This window comes from Apiospora phragmitis (assembly GCF_038363925.1).
Source record: "Apiospora phragmitis strain CBS 135458 chromosome Unknown utg000005l:1.0-4161743.0:1.0-4166827.0, whole genome shotgun sequence".
Classification (NCBI taxonomy): domain Eukaryota; kingdom Fungi; phylum Ascomycota; class Sordariomycetes; order Amphisphaeriales; family Apiosporaceae; genus Apiospora; species Apiospora phragmitis.
The window spans coordinates 1,693,607-1,712,062 of NW_027117403.1; the positions used below are offsets into that span (position 1 = coordinate 1,693,607).

The window sequence follows — 18,456 nt, forward strand, 5'->3', positions numbered from 1 at the left end:
GGACGGAAATCTATGCTTTTTTCTTGGTTCTCCTGTTCCTTTATATATATTTTTATGTTAGAAGATCGATCTATCAGGTCGCTGTACACTTTTACCCCTTAGGTCCGTGTACGCCTGTACGTAACAATTCAAAACCAAGGATGAATTTTAAGAGAGTTCGCAGACAAACACAACGAGCGTTTTGGTGATGATGAGAAAGAAGATGTGTGTGTGAGACGCCCACCCCCTTTGGTGAAGATAGGTTCTTATCGCTTCTGCCTGCCTGAGATGAACACAAATGTCGAACCCTTGAATATCATCTTGGTATACTGCTCAGAAAATCATTCCCCTAGACGAGAAGCCGCGTTTCTCTGATGACTGTAGTATAAGCCATGGTCATTTGGGGCCCTATTGCTTGAGGCGGATGAATTCCCAGTGAGGTCGATCGATCCCATATAGACAAGTATGAGAGAAATACAAGGAAAAGGGAAGTTCGATCTTGTCAGAAAATTGGCAGATCTATCCCAATGCTGTTATATAGATCGACGACGTTACATTCAAGATAGAGTAGAAACGAAGAATAGGCCACCATGCTGCCATGGATCTGATCTCAGCCCTTGGAAGTTTTAAGGAGGTTCTGTGAAGGGTGCATCCCGCGCTTGGCATGCCGGGGTTCGGCCAATCAGATCGGGGCCGCGTGCTCCATTGGGGTTAGGCAGTTACCCTTCTCTCTGCCGATATAGCCGTGCGTGGGAACGGATGCGGCAACTCATTTCAGCGTTCGTGGTGGTTACACAGGGGTGGTCACTCCTTTCTTGTTGGGCTTGGGCTTGGTCCTGGTCCTTGCTGATGTTGGTTGGTTATCCAGGAACCTGAGTAGCCTGGGTACGTATAGATAAGGTAGCTGCAAGGTACACAAACAGGGCAATATCTAGATCTAGACAGATGTATGCATGTAGACATGTCTTCAAAGATGTAATCCAGTTCGCCGCCAACGGAAGTCTTCCCGAACGTCAACAGATCAAGCACTTGAATTAGCCGAGTTGATTTGAGCACGATAGTTGATCCACGATGTCAGTCCAATGCTATGACTATATGAATTCGAGCAGTGCTTGGAAGATGCGAAGCAAAGTCTACGCCAAGAATGACAGGCGTCACAGATGTCTATCTATCCATCGCGATCGAATCGGTTGAACACGCATGCAACATCTCCTAGGATTGATTGCATTGCAACGATCCTGCGCCGATTCCTCCGCTGTCTCCATTGGTTTGAAGTGCATGCTTACCTCAACAGCGGTGTCCTCTCCGAACGCGGACTCAATCTTCTCCGCTCCATCTCTTCCGCGATCCTGTACGCCCAATGACAAAACATGCCCGCCAGGAAGCCCACCGCGTCGTTCTTGAACGCCAGGATCCCCGCCGTCGTCATCAGCATGACGACCCACCGCTCGGACCGTTCCTCGTCCGAGATGTCCCGGTGCCGCCTCAGGGGGTTCCGGCTCTCCTGCTGCACGCTCGTCTCCCACAGGTCCGACGCGCCGTGGTTGAGGCTCTGACCGACCTTGGCGAGCTCTAGCCCCGCTGCCACCACCATGATGCCGAGCAGGCTGTGAGGGAAGGCGCCGAACAGGTCGAAGAGGGTCTCGCCGAACACGAGCCCGAGCACCACCTTGAACAGGCCCAACAGGATGATGCTGGCGCCGCTACGGGCGCCGAAGCGGTACTGAGCCGCGAGCCCGCCCGCGCCGTGGCACACGGGCATGGCGCCGAACCAGCAGCCGAACAGGTTCATGAGCGCGACGCTGGTGCCGAGGGCCGTGACGCTGGGTGCAGGGAGGTCGGGCAGTAGGTCCGCGGCAAGGGCGCTCGCGGCAATGACCGAGTTCAGCGTCGTAAGGGGCAGCTGCGCGATGCCCATGCCGATCGCGTCCTCGGTCCAGGCGGGGATGACGAAGTAGGGCTGCCAGATGCCGAACCATGGTAGGTGATGGTGATGGGGGCCATGAGGGTGGTGGTGGTGGTGTTCGAACCCCAAATGGTCGGTGAGGATGACGACGAAGGCTATGACGACGCCCACGACGAAGACCAGCAGGGCGTACGGGAAGCGGGGTAGGCGCAGCGTCGCAATGAGCAAAATGAAAGCCGCGAGGGCCCAAATCCTGTTATCCAGGGGCTGGGGAATGAACCAAGGCAGCGGCCGCAGAAGGGAAGTGCCGGCAGAGATGATGAGGAGAGACCGGCACCAATCTGGATCCCCTTGATGACCGGAACCGGGATGACGCGGGTAAACCATTGCAGAAGGCCGGTGAGGCTGAGCACTAAGACGATGATAGAAGTGACACTGCCTGCTGCCATAGTTTCACGCATGGACGTATGCGAGGCTATGGCTGCAGCAGCTATGGCCTGGGTGGACGAGTCAGCTACGCTCTGCTCTCGGGGCCGTAGCACAAAGAACCTACCTTCATGGGCTGCACCGGCAGAGGAATACCAAAGACGACGCCGGTGATCAGGTTGAACATTCCAGAGAAGACCAAAGTGGTGGACAGAGATATAGAGCCGTTGACGGCCAGTGTGATCATGAGCGGTAACAAGGTCCCAAGGTCGCCCAACGCCCCCGACATCTCGGAGAGCGGGGATCGGCGCAGTGTCGAGGCATTGTTGCGGTTGAACCTCCGGATTCTGGAGAGAAACGCCATGTTGATATCTGAGGGAGAAGGTAGGTAAACAGGGAAACAAGGAGGCTTGCCAGCAGGTCATCAAACTGTTGTTTTGTTAAAAGAGAAAAGGGAGGAGTTGGGAATCGACATCAGATTGGTCACCTGAATGGCGGAGCAGATGACCGACTCAACCCCACTTCGGCACTACCTGGACCTGGAAATAATTGGAAATATCTCAGGCCATGCCATCTTCCCATGAATTAATTCTGGAAGCTGGAGTTTCGGGTAAACTGGGTACATGTATCATCAAACATCAGTTCCAGCAAATATCTACCATTCTCGTATTGGGTGCGACCTGAAGCGGGAAGGATTTGTGGCAGGTCGGTGACACAATACGGCATGTTTTCCCGAGTACATGGTCGTCAAGTTTGGCGCAGTTAATTGATTGAACCTGTTCAACACAACCTCTCATATAACAATTCCGTAGGCTACACGCTATAGCACTCGCCACGGCTTTTGTATCAGCAGCCGGCCGTTCACGGGAATGGTATTGGCGCGCGATCGGATCGGTCAACCCGGAGTTCCAAATTGTCGGTCGCGGCGGCGCGGATAACGGAGGAGGGCAACAAGGGTGCTGCCACGGCCGGCTAGTCTTCTTCTGCGATGAAGAGAGGTCACGGACGGTCTCAAGAGGACGAGGCTCATCATACACCTCGAGTGATCACACGCTTGTTACCGATGAAGGGTTGGACTGTATATGTAGAATCTTAGCTCCAAGGGTCGCTTTGACTGATTCGATAGACGAGGAGGACCTGCATGATGATACTTTTTACTATCGTAATAGTTGATGCAACTGTGATCGGGGATCCATGAGGACATAACCTTAAGTGATCCCAGAAAAAGAAAAGGCGGTTGACAAGCGCACCCCGGGCACCGGGCTATCGGGTAAGCTCGCCAAACCCCGGCTTTCCGATGCTATTATGTCATGTTGACCTGCCGCAACATCAACCGCGAACGCCGAACGGCTTCATGGTCCTTCGCATAGCGCATAGTCGGATCCGAGCCGCGGCGCGAATGGCGCCGGCTGGCAAGTAGACGTATTCTTGATGCGGCCATCATCATGGAGTTTCATACGCTGTCGAGCCGAACATCGTGCTATAAGGAGACATTATGTTTTACATCTTCTATATAAGTGTATTTGAGGATACATGAGTTTCCTCAGCCCGTAATGAGATAAAACCATACTTGCAATATATCCCACTGCCTATCGAGATCGTATGACAAACACAGGGTCACGACCTACCTACTCACAAAATACCCCTTAAATACTCCCTAATACGCAGCAACCCCGCCCATAACCCCCCACCTCTCTACAGAAGACAATATGCCCCAAGAAACAACAACAACGGCAGCAACAGACACACCCCCCGCCACCAGCATGCCCCCATCCATCCTAGGCCTCAACCACCTCAAACTCGCCAGCCGCAACCCCCACGCCACCCAATCTTTCTACACCACCGTCTTCCCCTTCACCCCGCTGCCGCACTACGACCACCACCTCGCCGACGGCACCGTCTTCGCCGTCATGTTCCGGCACGCTAATCGAGGCGCGCCTGAATACGCAACAGGCCGCGGCCCAGGTCGGCTGGGACCCCGTGACCTGGGGCGTGAACGCGCGGGCCGACCTGGAGGCGTGGTCGCGCTGGCTCGACGCCCAAAACGTCGAGCACTCGCGCGTCCTGAGGGGCGTCAAGGGCTGGGTGCTCTGCGCCCGGGACCCGGACGGCAAGATTGTCCGGCTCTATACCGAGGAGGAGCACGAGTGGTCTTTGCCCGAGGAAGGTGAGTGTTGTTGAGTTTGAGAGTCCCTTTCCCTCAGAAGAAGGGATGAGATCTGTACTAACCTCTCGATCGCACTTACAGATGAGGTCTGGTTGGGATCCCTGGAGGACAAATAAAAGGACTATGGAGCGCGATGCACTAGACTGGTGGCGAGGATCGTATTCTTTCGGACCAAGAGTTGCCTTACTACATGGCCAAACATCACATCACGATGAAAGTAGTCAAAGGATTTTCATCAGACTGGGTTGAGAGGGAGAAAAATGCAGATTATATTTCAACTGAGCCGCTTTAACGTATCGTCCAATTCGTCCATTCGTTCTTATAACACACCCTGACCCGTCGTCCTAAGTTTAGAAGTGGTAGGATGATAAAAATCCTCGCTCTTCAGAAAAAGGCGTTGCTTTAACAACTTTTGAGTCTGGGCTGGTCCCCAATCGCTACTATAAACACTGGAAAAGGGGGTAGCACCTTGCCTGACCCTATAGAACAACCGACCATAGACTGCACGTTTATATCACAGTCCTAAAATATATACCCAAACATATACTATAACCACCGCTGCCAGATGATCTACCTGGAGTTCGAAAGTAAACAAAGATTTCAAAAACACTTCACGCTAGAAACTTGGTAGGATAAGCATCCGCATTTCACCACCCTCAAGGAGGCTCGATAGGATGCTGTGTATACCGAGAAGTCCAAGGTGGGGAGCAAAAACAAGGGGCCAGAGGAAAAGGCTGGTATCAGGGTGACAAGAAAGCCAAAAAAACGCCACCTAGCGCCGTCCTCGAGGTCATGAATCGGATAGCTCAGAGGCTAAAAATGCCATCTAGCTTGCTGAGCAGACTGCCCAGATGGCAGGTTTGATAGGATATGTTGCTGTTGTTGTATGTTGCCTGGGGGCGGGCAATCGCGAGGAGAGGTTCGATTCACCCAATAGTACCGCGGTAGAACTTGCTCGATGGTTTGCGCATCGATAGACCGCGTGGATACGATAATATTCTTCCCGGGATAGGGATTTCACATCTACTTCTTCAGGACAGCATCGTAGACGCTGAAGAGACCTGTGACGGCGGTGCCGACCAAGACACCTTTCCAGCCACCGTAGACTGCGCCGTTGACTCGCGCAATCGATTCTTGGTCGAACCAGCCGCCAAAAGTGACGTTCTGTCCATAGACCACAAAGGAGAGCAGGGCTTTCACAATGCTGAAGGTCATCGGGTCGACAGTGTAGTCAGGAGAAGGGTTCGCTTGGCGGCTGGTGCGACGACCAGACTGATGATTCACAGACAGGTTGAAAAAGTAACCGAACAGAGTAGGGAGAATGGCGCTGGTGCAGGCCCATAGGAAGGCAGGCGACCAGAAAGACGCGGTCAAGAGCAGGAACAGATCCGGGACCATAACAGGATAGTCCTTGGTACCGAGGAGTTGGATAGCGGGAATGGTGAACGCATAGCGATCTGGCAGCACCTCGTGTCGCAAGAAGTATAGCTCGAAGATCGAGACGAGGGCCATCACAGCGTTTACAGAGGACAGGTATTCGCGCGTAGCGTGAGTTGCTTCCGTGACGCCAGACTCCTTGTAGATGGACGAGACGCGGTTCCTCACGGCGAGGGTCGAGCGGTCGACAGCGTCCACGACATCAGCCGGTGTGGCGGGCAACGGAATGCGGCTCGCAAGGGAGAGGGCACGGGCCGGCGTGTGGGCGACGGCTGTAGAGATGGCCTCGGGCTCCTCCTCCGACGATCTGACCAATGTTGTTAGTAAAACGCGCGCGTGCTGCGGATCCCGACGCGTGCCAGGCCCCGCGAACGGAGGGAGCTTCTGGACAACGCGCTGGCTTTTAAGACGGTAACTTACTCAGTCGCGGGCAGGGGCGCGATCGTAGGCCTCTCTTCAATCGCTTTGGTGAGTCTTCGCTTACTGACGCGGGGCTTGTCGTCTAAATCCCTCTTGATGGGCGACCCGGCCGCCCTGTTGCGACTCGAGAAGTACGGCGCGAACTTGGGGTCGGCCATGAACTGTGTCGAGTTTTCTGCAAGGTATTCGTCCAGGGCGAGCTCCAGCTCGGCCTTCTTGAAGGATTCATAGCTACATGATAGAGTTGAGTCAGCACGTGCCTTGCGTCGCGAGTTCTAGTGTCCAGGTGAGGTGCCGCCACGAGATTTCCTCGTGGTGCAACGGGCCCGCATTCCAAAGCAGAGGGGAGGATAGCTTTGATGACGACAAAGGTGGGAGCTTCAGATCGCGTCACAATTGAAGAAAGAAAGTAAAAACGCGAGAAAAACTATTCCAAAACTCGAGAGTAGATGAAGTAACAGCAAGGCGCAAGTCAATCTATCGCGTGTATACGTACTTTGTAAGTCCCGATTGTTGCGCGAGCTCTACGAGCTCTGCCTTTCGCTGCCGCTGCAGCCAGCTGTTCGCGCCGGACATTGCGAAGAGCTTGGGAAGGGAGAAAAATATATGGTAACTGGTATAACTATGGTCGCGTGACAGCGGCGACCAAGATGCAATGGTTCTTGAAAGAATATAGCAGATTGGTTCGTGATGAACTGGGGGAGAGATGCTGATGGAGAAAAGACTTGATAGGTGTGTATACTTGATCAAGGGGGTGTGCAGTGCGTTCGGGGTGTAGTAGGGACAGGAACGGGAAGGCTAGTAGGCAGGCAATAAGTGGAGGGGTGTTGTTTATGTTTTCTGCCCCGGGCGGGCTTTCGTGTCAGTCAGTGTTGATTTGGGGGCAAGCAGGCGAAAAGCTGGGGGGAGGTTCGCCGGTTTGGTGATGGGATTGGGCGTTGGTGCTTGGCACTGCTGGCGTGCCCCACGACAGCAAATCCGCCGAGTTTGGGTGGCTCCAGACAGCTCACCTCCCTCCACTTTCTCTAGAGACTCTTTAGCACCGGCAAGCAAGCGCAGATCCTCCACACCTGCTGCTTGTCAGGGGACCAAAAGAGGGGTCCCGAAAGCCTGAAGCTTTGCGAATTGCACCCTTTGGTCAACACCTGCCCATGCAGGGGACCAACAGTACATTCTTAATCAGCGTTGCAGTCTTTCCTTTGCCTAAAATGCATCATTGTTACATACATGTAGAGTTGACATGTATCGACTTGTTCATCGCAAACAAAAGAAGCCTATGCCAAAGTGGGAGACAGGATGGAGAACTTGCGATTGTTGGAAATGGAATCACTGGAGCGACTGAGACATGTTGACACAACCTTTCATCACATGAGCAGGTAATTGCTCGGCAAGTATATCTGACCTGCCTACTCCAACCTTATATAGTTACATTAGCATTAAAGTCTATCAAGTCGATGCTACCCTAACTGGATGTTCAGTCCCTTATCGATATAGGATGATGCAATCAATTAAAGTTACGTAGATCTTGTTTTTTTTCTATCCGAACTTCCAAGATGCTCGCTCTCTTCTATCATGAATCCATCCGGTCCACAAACCTCTCCTGCCCCTTAGGCACGAGCCGGATCGGAACGAATTTGTTCCCGTGTAGCTTTAGCGTCAGCAAGCTGGACGCGCTCGCGATCACCTTGCGCGAGCTGTCCTGCGCCTTCCGGTAGACCGCGGCGCGCCGCGTCCGGTCCATGGCCTCGACCTCGGCGTCGCTCGCCCACTCGTCGACCGCGAGCTCGAGGCTGTACCTCTGGAAGATGACGCTGAGGGCCGAGATGAGCTCGACCTGCGCGAGCCGCCGGCCCAGGCACGACCGCGCCCCGTCCGAGAAGGGGATGTAGGACCCCCGCACGGGGCGGAACAGCTGCGCGCTCGTGTCGGGGCCCTCGAACCCGCCGTAGTTCTCCGTGTCCGCGCCCTCGACTTCCGCGCTGTCGGTATTATCGCCGTCGACGCCCTCCTCCGCCTTCCGGTACCACCGCTCGGGCACGAAGTCGTGGATGTCGCTGTCGCCGTCGTGGCCCGCGACCTTGCTCGGCTTCGTGGGCCAGTAGCGCGGGTTGCGCTGGACGGCTGTGGCCACCAGGCCAATGTGCATGTCTTTTGGTAGGTGGTATTTCTCGCCGTCCTTGACGATCACCTGGTCGTTGCTCGCGACCTCCTTCGGAATGTCCACGACGGGCGGCATCATCCGCAACATCTCGTTCATGCAAGCTCCCGCCATGGAGGCCATCAGAGCGTTGACGCTCGATTCGTAATCCCACGAACGCGGATCCGTGTCGCCGAAGATGTTGGCGATATCCCGCTGCAGGAGTTCTCGGGCCGCAGGGTTGTTCGCCAGCTCCAGCAGCAGGAAGTGTATTGTATTAGCAGTCGTCTCGTGTCCGGCGACGATCATAATGAACGCGTTGCCGGTAATTTCACTGTCCGACAGCTTGGGAAGTTTGCTGCCCTTTTTCGAAGTCGTGTCCTCGCCGTAGCTTGTCCTGGCAAGCTGCCCCATGATATCCATTCCGATTTCTTTGTCGCCGTTCTTGACGTCGTCAATCTTGTCATGTAGGAATTCGTCTAGATACTTGACAAAATTGTCTTCTGCTTCGGCAGCGACTTTAGTAGCCTTGAAAGGGAGATGCTCTAGTTGATAAAACGTCAGCCTCGTTCGTAAACGATTTTCACAATTTCGACTTACTCAACAACCACCTGGGTGTGAGGAGGAGAAGCAGGATCTTCTCCAACGTCATCTCCAGAGATTGCGTGAAGTTGAGGGTATGTCCTGCGGGTGGCTCCAAGGCGGCATATTTGGCTTGCCGGGCATCCGCATCCGGTGGCAGCGACTGCCCCGGCCAAAGCAGTCGGAGCCCGAAGCCGACATAGCCGATAATGTGCAACATGAGGGCCATGGTGTCGTGCTCCACCGTCTTGATGGTTCTGTTTCCTTGGCCGTCGGCCCCCAGCCACTGGTCGATCATCCCCTGCGTCTGCTTGATCGACTCGGCGAACACGAGCGCGGCATTCTTCTCGTTGAAGGAGGCGGCGGTGACCTTCCTGTGGTTCTTCCATACGGCTCCCTCCGTCGCGAGGACGCTTTCGCCGTACAGGGACAGAATCTTATAGACCTGGACCGGCTTGGGGGAAAGCCTCGCGCTTGGATGTGACTTGATGGATCACCTCAGCGTTGGCGGTGTAAAGGATGAGTTTGTCAGGGCAGGCGACTAAGAATACATCGCCCAGTTTCTCAAACACCCGGTAGTTGTCCCGGAAATGCCAATCCGGCATCAAGACCCTGCAAATGTCAGTATATAACACGATATAAGTATATGTGATTGACCAGGTGTATATAACATACGGCATCACATCTTCCCAATATTTGCGGGGTAGCAGCATGAACAGGCGCTTCCAGAAAGGAAACATCTGCGCAATGGGACTGTGGGGACTAAAAGCTGTATATTTCAGGAGAGGTCAGTTTTCTTCCGAATGGGCTGCTAGGCCACCCCTGCGTGCGCGCGAAGATAGAACTCACGAACTACATGGTAGGGAAGCCCGGTGCGCTTCGCTTTAGCGACATTCCCTGCCAGGGCAGAGACGTAGCGATATACGCCGTACCCTATAGCTGCGAGGAACAGCAACAGAAACGACGATGCCATCTTGGGGGGGGGGAGAAGAGAACCAATGGCTTTTCTCGCCCAAACTAGCTACTAAGTGAATAACGAGAAAGTGAAATAAAGGGAGAATGTCGAAAACCAGAGAAAACGGCCAGCTGGTGTGTCGCATTCGAGACGGAACGACGACAACTTTTAGGGGTGTCCACCGGTTCCGTGTTTCAAGTTACACTGGGACTTGATGCGGGTCGATCCTATGAGCTTCATGAGCGCAAGAGGAAGAGAGAAAAAGCAACATACATAGCCATTCGCCTCCCCAGAAAGGGGAAGGGAGGCGGCAAGGTTTGGAGCGAGCTCCATCCCCGGGATCCCAAGCTACGTTGCGCCGGTTCGCAGTAGCTCAATGCGGCCAGCCATGCATTCATTGTTGGCTCAGCCGTCTTTTTTTTCACCCTTTGTCATTAATGAGGGCTTTGTCAGACTGGAGACACTAATGGCCGCTTCACCCTGCTCGGAGTCAGGACCAGCCGTGCACTAGGATGGCTGTTTGATCCACTAACACCATCTTCACAGCCATGGCTGGTGTGCACGTCATCGGCCAGTGTAATGTACTGTAATACCCAGCTCGCTAAGCCAAGCCAGTGAGAGCCCATACATATGTAGCAGCGGGATGTCTACATACCTATTCGGATAATGCCCATCTACCCGATAAATAAAATGACCAAAGCCGAGTCCTGAGCAAGAGACTCCGCCGCGGGCAAGGGCGCTTAAGAAACAAAGACATGGTACGGGCAATTACATGGGCTTATAGGGCTATGCCTATCTATCGGGCTTTATAATTACGTAGTACAAGCAGTCAAATTATAGCAACAGCTCCCTCTATGTAAGTCTGTCGGTCAAATAACCTTAATTCCATGCAATGCACCAGTAATAACATCCATGTAGACTGGACGAACCGTTGTCCTGGATTTTAAGTCCAGGGAACCTAAAGTAGAACCAGAAATAGATATGCACTAGTATATACAGACGAACCTTGAATGCGAGTATACCTTCACTGCTTAAGAGGTTGTCGTGCGCAATATTATCCCCAGGACAACACGAGGTTTATCCACTGCTGTTCTAATCAGGGCCATATTCCACGTGCAAGGTCGCACGCATATTGGCGGCACGAAGTGAGGGCGAAGAGTATTTGCTACAAACGGTGTCACCGATTGACTTATCCGAGTAGAAGCCAGGTAGGTACCCAAACATGCTGTCGGATCGGCGACAGCTGGACGCCGCCAATCGAAGTTCTCGGCACTGCAATCAACCCAACGTTCAATCAATTCGCACAACTCCAGGGCACGTCACATCTTACCTGACCCAACAGCGCACTAATACATGACCTCAGCTTGCTCTATGCTCGGGTAATACTAACCTGCCCTCATCTAGACCTCGTATTTTGGTGACAAATATATTCTTTTTCTTTTTCGTTTTCTTTCCTTCTTCCCCTTCGCTATCAGGTCAGTTTCTTGGGTAAACAAACGGTGGCCAGGCGGTGGCAAAACAGTCATACGTTCGTTCGTTCATTCGTTCCGACAACATGCCTGGCCTAACCAAAGCCCAGCTCAAGCTGGTCGAGGCCGCAGAGCACTCCTTTGACCGCACCTATGCTGCACAGTACGGCGAGGAACGGTGGAAAAACTCATTGCGTCCTGCCTTACTGAAGAACACGAGATATGCCATGCTTGTGAACAGATACCAGGCAGCTGAAATCCCTAACGGCGGCGTGTTCACCGATGATGACAGGGAGAACCTACAGGCGATTGACTTCTTCCCTCCTCCCGACGGCAAAGGTTCAGCCTCACCCACCTCTACAGTGAACCAACAACCGCCGCGCCTGATTGCATACAAGAGAGGTGACCTAGTTGTAGACGCCTCCCAGCAGCAACAGCAGCATCCCGTCTCTGCTGATGAGCCCTTCCCGCCCCCCAAGGTGACTATAGCCCAGGATGGCTCCAAGGGGCTAATGACACACTGGAATCTGGATGCCGTGTCGCTCCTCCCCCGTCCGCTTACTCAACCCAGTCCCGTGCGACAAGGTCCTGGACCTCTGCGCCGCGCCCGGCGGCAAGAGCCTCGCGCTGGCGCAGCTCCTCCGCCTGCCCACCATCGACAACCCGGACGCGCCCACCCGGACGCGCCCACCCTGGCGGGCGGCTGCCTGCACAGCAACGAGGTGGACAGCGCGCGCCACAAGCGCCTGGCGGCCAACCTGGAAGCATACCTGCCCGCGGCGCTCCTCCAGCGGGGCGACGTGAAGGTCCTGAAACTGGACGGCGCCGACCCGCTGGCCACCTTCTCGCTGCCCCGCCGCGCGGGGGGCTACGACAAGGTGCTGCTCGACGCGCCGTGCTCGAGCGAGCGGCATGTACTGCACGCGCACGTGCGGGCGCGGCAGGCGGGCCGGATCGCTGACGAGATGGCGCTCTGGCGCTCGGGGCAGTCCAAGAAGACGGCCAAGGTCCAGGCCGCGCTGCTCATGACGGCGCTCCGCGCCGTGAAGGTCGGCGGGCGGGTCGTCTACGCCACGTGCTCGCTCAGCTGCGAAGAGAACGACGGGGTCGTTGAGAAGGGCCGGGAGCCCGTGCAGAAGGACAGGAAGAAGCTCGGGATCAAGTGGGATGTTCGGGTCGTGCGGGAAGAAGAAGAGATGCTAGACAGCTGGGCGGAGCGGACAAAACATGGCTGGATCGTGCTGCCTGATCACCCGAGTGGAGGAAGATGGGGGCCGCTGTTCTTCGCCATCCTCGAGAAGATCCCAGCCTGACGGGCGATTTGCCAGCCGGATTTACTCCCACGTACAACAGGTAGTTGGTTGATGCTACACTCATAGAATCTCATACATATGCAATGCCGTACTATGCACCTTACTCTGGTGAATGTATCATATATTTGTCTTCAATAGGACTGCGGCATCCTACTCGCTTCAGGGCTTTTGTTGAAAGCCCGCAGGTATGTTTCCAGAGACAGCTCCGAATCAAATCTACATTAAAAACAGGAGTCCGATTGGAATCAAGATTGCGTTTTTCTGAACTGCCCTGATCCCTACCACCCGCATACGTACATAAAGTGGAAGTCAATATCTCGGGGGCCTATCGGGAGCAACCGGCACCCCCAAAGCGGATAGAGGGCGGGGGGTCCTCGCAAAACAAAAGAGAGCGAGGAGTAGTGGAGTGGGCCTTCTTCGGCTCAAGCAATTGATCACAAGGTGGAAGCTCTCCAGCCGCGGAGTAAAACACCGATCTTATTCAAACGCCCCGGTCGTACGCCCTATAAGCAACAGCTAAGCTTACATACACGATTGGTGCGGCCCCTCCTTCATCCAGCTCAAATGATCGCATGTATATAAAGCCTCGATTTATCCCGTCCCGCTCGTCATGCCTCCTTCTCCAATGACGGCAGCGCCCCATCGCTTCTTCACCCCCAGATCTCTCATCGGTATTACCCCACGCCGCCTAGTGTACACCACATCGACGTTCCACTCATCTGGTATTCGAACCTTCACCCCGTCATTCTCTCTACTCCCTTTCTTCACTACCAGCTGGAGTAGTAGTCGTAGTAGCAACAGCCGTTTCGTATCACGCCGCGCCATGTCGTCATCATCAGCAGCACCAGCGAAACCGGCCATCACGGCGCCACCGCCGGGCAAGTTCGAGTTCCTCGTCGTGATCCCGGACAAGCCCGGGATGCAGGCCAAGCGGCTGGAGGTGCGGCCCAAGCACTTTGAGGGGCTCACGAAGCACATCGAGTCCGGCACCATGAAGATGGGTGGTGAGTGAGCTTTTTTCCTCTTCGTTCTTTTTCTCATTGATCTTCGTGGATGACAGCAGACTGAAACACACAACAGGCGCGGCTCTCGGCGCGGTGCCTCAGGGCGTTGATCCCACGAAATGGGACTTCGCTGGCAGCACCGTGGTAATGGTTGCCGAGTCCGTGGAGGAAGTCAGAGCACTGCTCGAGAAAGACATATACACCACGAGCGGTGTGTGGGACATGGAAAAGGTATGTATTAAGAAACTTGTCTACCCACCATCTCATCCCACGCCCATCGTTCTACGATTAATAGCCAGCCCTTTCTTTTGAGGAAACCAGTTGCTAACACTTATATCTAGGCTCAGATATGGCCTGTAAGTTAGACGGCAGAAGGGCCGCCTGTCCCTCCAACCTCCAACCTGAATCGGAAATGGGTGAGCCTTGAAGAATATTAGAAGCGCCTACTAACTTCTGCACACAGGTCAAGCTCGCGTTCCGGTACCCCTGAGACACGGTAGCCATGGCTTTCATCTCTGAATAAGTTTTATTATGTCCAAATCCACGCTGCCGGGAATGGAATTATGGGGTATGGATATCATTCATACACTGATTATATCAGGAATACTGCCAATTCCCAAGACCGTTCCCTCGATTTTGTGAGGCGCATCCAGTGACTCCCAACCTCCCATGATATCGGAAATGCAAACGCTAGAATGAAGTGACTGTCTTCAATCGCCGATGATACTGTGTAGTATCATAAAGGTAGGCGCGCATCGTGCAACGACTACCTGTGAGCGGGGAACGACATCCGCATATTGCCCACGCTCTCGTGACCCCTTACTCTTGCCGAAGTTACTCATTCTCGTCCTTACTATCAGGATTCTCTTGTTCGGCCATCTCTTCAGCCGCAACCCTCAGTTCATAGTTCAGATCGTAGCATTGGGAAAGCAATTCGGATACACTCCCTTGGCCTTCTGGGATATCACCGCTGACCATGAACTTCCCATCAACTCGAAGGTTGTCGATAGAATTGAGCTAAGAAGCCAAAAGGTTAGCAAATAAACCTGGAACGTCACGGAACACCACATACCTTCATGCTATATGGATAAAGCTCTCTCACGCTTGAGACGCCTCCATTATTCTGGACTTCTATTAAACAGCGTTTCAGTGTCTGAAGTTGATTGTAGATAGGCAGCAAGGCCTCCGAAACCGGCTCAGACGAAATCATTAGATGATAAATGTAGCCATAGCTTCGCCGGATAAGGTAGAGCAAGGTCTGCGGCCTGTCAGTAATCGCACAGCTACACTCATGCTTGTACCACCTACACGTTGCACATAAAGATCGGCAGGTTGCCCCTTTGCGTCGACCCAGTTTCCATCGACCCGGTTTTCGTCAATCTTGTCAAGCTGTCGTTGGTAGTCGTAGAGGTCGGTTTCACGCAGAGACCAGGCCTGAGTGAGAGACAATTTGTCGAGCTCATTGCGTATGCCAGTTAACGTATTATATACGAACTTCCACGCCTCTGGGAATTGGCCTCCCCTGGAATATTGTCAGTTGCGGTTCAAAAAGAAAAGTCGGTTGGACTACACTGACTTCTCCAGTACTATGTCGCTGTACGTTTGGCAGCGCTCAAGTAAAGATACGACTTGCTCACTTCTTGCCAAAGGCTTGCCCTTTGGCCAACAAAATGACCGTCTACCATTTGCGATTCTATTTCCTTCAGCTGCGTCCGTAGCTTGTTTATATCCTCTGGCTTGAACTGCGAAGGGGTGGGTCAGAGCATGTTTCGACACAAGATTAGAATTGCTGAGGTACCTTGGGTTTGGTGTTGATGGCAGCCATCTGGCGCAAGATGGAGACCAGCCTCTCATGTGTTGGGATGATAGCTTCGTCGTACTCCTTTAACCTCTGCTTCAGCACGTCTAGGGTCTCCCGGCAACGATCAATCCGGCTGGAGAGTAGAGCCTCGAGAAACGGTGCTGGCTCCTTGGTCTTGGTATCGTTGACTATCTTGGATAGTCGCTCTAGTGTATGTTCGATGCTGGCTAGATCCTTCGCCGAGAAGAGGTTCGCTTCGTCTAGGTGGTCGAGTAAACGCTTGATGGTCGATGTGAGTGAGTACGCTGCCGGTGCCTCGTTGTTGCGCCCAATCGTCATGAAGAACAAGGACAGAAGTTGAAAACAACTGTCAACGACCCGATCAACTGCCAGAAACACCCATGTTAGTGTACAGCCGCAATACCCGAGAAGGGGCCATTCTGTGGGAGGCTCGGGGAAGGCGTTTACCTTGGTTTTCTTCCGACTTCTTGCCTGTCCTTACCAAGTTAAGCTGGCGCACCTGCTCGATAGTCTTTTCATACAACACCATGACATCTTGGGTGCGGACGTAGGTTGTCCGGTCGAGCTTCCGCAACTGCAGTTGATCGCGGATTGACATGAGCTCAGCTAGGATGCGCTTCTCGCCCTCATCTCTGGGGGCGGGAACCTTGGGCGTTTCCATGGTCTGTGTCGGGATATAGACTCGAACTCGAGAGAGTTTCGGCTTAAGACGGAATTGTTGTTCGTAGAATGCTTTCACCGATTTGACAAAGAGCGAGCAAACAATAATGCAGATGATGCCGGGAGAAAGTTTCACAGTCCCTCTTCGCAGTAGCGTACTCTGTATGCAGGACGCGAGGACTAATCAGGTAGATTGCAAGGCGCGTGGGCCGTTTCAACTTCTCTAGAAAAGGGATACCTATATGATGGTGGTGGTGGTTTATGAGGATCAGCTGCAGTAAGCCAGGCTGTGCATAAGAGTGTCCAATGACGTGGATTTGGAGAGACGTTGTATGTAGAGTGATGTTTAGATGTCCTTACGTGGGGGAGGAACAAGTAGCCAATCTGCTCGAAGCTAGGGGGGGGGTCTGCCTGGAGCTTCAGGGTGGAGTAGAGATTGGATGATCAGGACTACTAATAAAGTACGAGAATGTTCACGATGGCAATAGTTTGGGATAGTCTGGGTCTTCTAGGCAAGCTGCACGGGGTCTTGGTATTGGATTCCGCGACTTGACATCTGCACTCCTGTTGCTACCCTTCTGATTGATTGGCTCCTGCTCCTGCCCGCTGCTTCCCGTTGCCCGATAGGTTATATGTTGATTCGGGCAGTTCGGAATTCTTCCAGTAGAGACTGGACCCGAACAACTGTCATTACTCTATCTATCGCATGGGAAGGCGGGGAAGTTAAGCCATCAGGTGGGGCAATGATGATGATAGAGCAGCCAGCTTTGCTATTGCACTCAACATCCTAGTTAAGAAGCCGGGCAACCTAGCGAATTCAAAAGATGCTGAATTGCCCAGGCTGGGCAGGATAAGGCGTGCGAAGTGCTAATGCTAATCATGGCAATGGTCGCGCGGGGTCTAGTGAAACCGCCCGGGGCTTCTTATTCGCTCACAAGATCTGGAAGGTCTGCACCCAATCAGAAAAAGCCGTAATTCATCAGCCCCACTCCAGCTTCTGTCAGCTGCAACATCGTTTGCCCGAAGCTCCGGCCACAAGCAAATGCACTTTCATGCCCGCTTAGGGTTGTTCGACCCTCTTTCTCAAAATTGTCCAGTGCTAGTCTCCATCCCGAAAAGTGACCTCTGACATCGGAGTCGTAAATCGCAAAACCAGCCCATCAGCGCCAGCAAGCAGAATTGCAACTCTCAACACACACCTTTTCTGCCCACCTCACCAACAACCTCACATTTCACAATGTCTACCGCTGAGCTGGCTTCGTCCTACGCGGCGCTCATCCTCGCCGATGAGGACGTCCCCGTCACTGTAAGCCCGAAATCCACCCACCAAATTGCGCCCAAAGGAAACAAAAAACCGATATGCCTACGAGAACTGGTAGCGAGGACTGAGCGACTGACATTGCATTATTTCTACAGGCCGACAAGCTGCAGACCTTGATCAAGGCTGCCAACGTCGTCGATATTGAGCCCATCTGGACCTCTCTGTTCGCCAAGGTACGAGCCACAACCCCCCACTGCGAATAAATGCGAATTGGACGATTGTGGACTGGGGATTTTATGATGCTAACCTCTGGCGCTCTACAGGCTCTTGAGGGCAAGGACATCAAGGAGATCCTCTCTGCCATCGGCTCCGGTGGTGGTGCCGCTGCTGGCCCCGCTGCTGGTGGCGCTGCCGCTGACGGTGGTGCCGCTGAGGAGGCCAAGGCTGAGGAGAAGGAGGAGGAGAAGGAGGAGTCCGACGAGGATATGGGCTTCGGTCTCTTCGATTAAGCGGTTTCTTGACGATGAACTTTCCGTTTACCACGATCACGACGAAAAGAACGACCACCTCCTCTTCCCTTTGTGACTTCATTCATCATGCATGGTTCTGGGGTTTTCACTTATAACACACCTCCTTCGGTGTGCGGCGTGAAGGGAAGGCAATGGGCACGATATCCGGACGCTTGCCCCAGGCGATAAGACAAAAGTTGGCTCTTCGCATAGATCTAATCTGATGATGGCCTTCGGGGAGAAATGACAAACAAATCTGTAATGCTCGCTGTCTGCCAACCCCTGTGAGATGTGACTTCCATCGCTCCCCTGGAATTCTGGTATGATGATGGTATGACATTTCACTTTTCGATCCATCCGAGTACTGCTGGGTCCCCACTACCATCGAGGCTGTTAGTAATGACACAAG

At 53.6% G+C, this 18,456-nt stretch overlaps 8 protein-coding genes across 8 annotated transcripts; 4 read left to right on the forward strand and 4 right to left on the reverse strand.

The window, feature by feature from the left end:
- Positions 1-1,000: 1,000 nt before the first annotated feature.
- PG994_004568 (uncharacterized protein) lies at positions 1,001-2,675 on the reverse strand (the record flags this gene model as incomplete). The annotated part of the gene is made up of 4 exons (XM_066855977.1): positions 1,001-1,070; positions 1,266-2,040; positions 2,079-2,382; positions 2,439-2,675. 4 exons carry the CDS (start codon positions 2,673-2,675, stop codon positions 1,001-1,003), a joined length of 1,386 nt encoding a protein of 461 aa, XP_066718144.1.
- A 1,345-nt stretch (positions 2,676-4,020) lies between these two features.
- PG994_004569 (uncharacterized protein) lies at positions 4,021-4,594 on the forward strand (the record flags this gene model as incomplete). Its single annotated transcript, XM_066855978.1, has 3 exons — positions 4,021-4,209; positions 4,265-4,478; positions 4,560-4,594. The coding sequence occupies 3 exons, from the start codon at positions 4,021-4,023 to the stop codon at positions 4,592-4,594; spliced, it is 438 nt and encodes a 145-aa protein (XP_066718145.1).
- A 907-nt stretch (positions 4,595-5,501) lies between these two features.
- PG994_004570 (uncharacterized protein) lies at positions 5,502-6,911 on the reverse strand (the record flags this gene model as incomplete). Its single annotated transcript, XM_066855979.1, has 3 exons — positions 5,502-6,222; positions 6,336-6,566; positions 6,832-6,911. 3 exons carry the CDS (start codon positions 6,909-6,911, stop codon positions 5,502-5,504), a joined length of 1,032 nt encoding a protein of 343 aa, XP_066718146.1.
- Positions 6,912-7,905: 994 nt separating this feature from the next.
- On the reverse strand, positions 7,906-10,027 carry PG994_004571 (uncharacterized protein; the record flags this gene model as incomplete). The annotated part of the gene is made up of 5 exons (XM_066855980.1): positions 7,906-9,017; positions 9,073-9,508; positions 9,552-9,666; positions 9,730-9,823; positions 9,904-10,027. 5 exons carry the CDS (start codon positions 10,025-10,027, stop codon positions 7,906-7,908), a joined length of 1,881 nt encoding a protein of 626 aa, XP_066718147.1.
- A 1,537-nt stretch (positions 10,028-11,564) lies between these two features.
- PG994_004572 (uncharacterized protein) lies at positions 11,565-12,791 on the forward strand (the record flags this gene model as incomplete). The annotated part of the gene is made up of 1 exon (XM_066855981.1): positions 11,565-12,791. The coding sequence occupies one exon, from the start codon at positions 11,565-11,567 to the stop codon at positions 12,789-12,791; it is 1,227 nt and encodes a 408-aa protein (XP_066718148.1).
- Positions 12,792-13,614: 823 nt separating this feature from the next.
- Positions 13,615-14,285, forward strand: PG994_004573 (uncharacterized protein; the record flags this gene model as incomplete). Its single annotated transcript, XM_066855982.1, has 4 exons — positions 13,615-13,795; positions 13,872-14,026; positions 14,137-14,151; positions 14,259-14,285. The coding sequence occupies 4 exons, from the start codon at positions 13,615-13,617 to the stop codon at positions 14,283-14,285; spliced, it is 378 nt and encodes a 125-aa protein (XP_066718149.1).
- Positions 14,286-14,629: 344 nt separating this feature from the next.
- PG994_004574 (uncharacterized protein) lies at positions 14,630-16,278 on the reverse strand (the record flags this gene model as incomplete). The annotated part of the gene is made up of 6 exons (XM_066855983.1): positions 14,630-14,812; positions 14,868-15,053; positions 15,104-15,317; positions 15,422-15,537; positions 15,594-16,064; positions 16,117-16,278. The coding sequence occupies 6 exons, from the start codon at positions 16,276-16,278 to the stop codon at positions 14,630-14,632; spliced, it is 1,332 nt and encodes a 443-aa protein (XP_066718150.1).
- Positions 16,279-17,514: 1,236 nt separating this feature from the next.
- Positions 17,515-18,047, forward strand: PG994_004575 (ribosomal protein P1; the record flags this gene model as incomplete). Its single annotated transcript, XM_066855984.1, has 3 exons — positions 17,515-17,583; positions 17,694-17,771; positions 17,862-18,047. 3 exons carry the CDS (start codon positions 17,515-17,517, stop codon positions 18,045-18,047), a joined length of 333 nt encoding a protein of 110 aa, XP_066718151.1.
- Between the last annotated feature and the right edge of the window lie 409 nt (positions 18,048-18,456).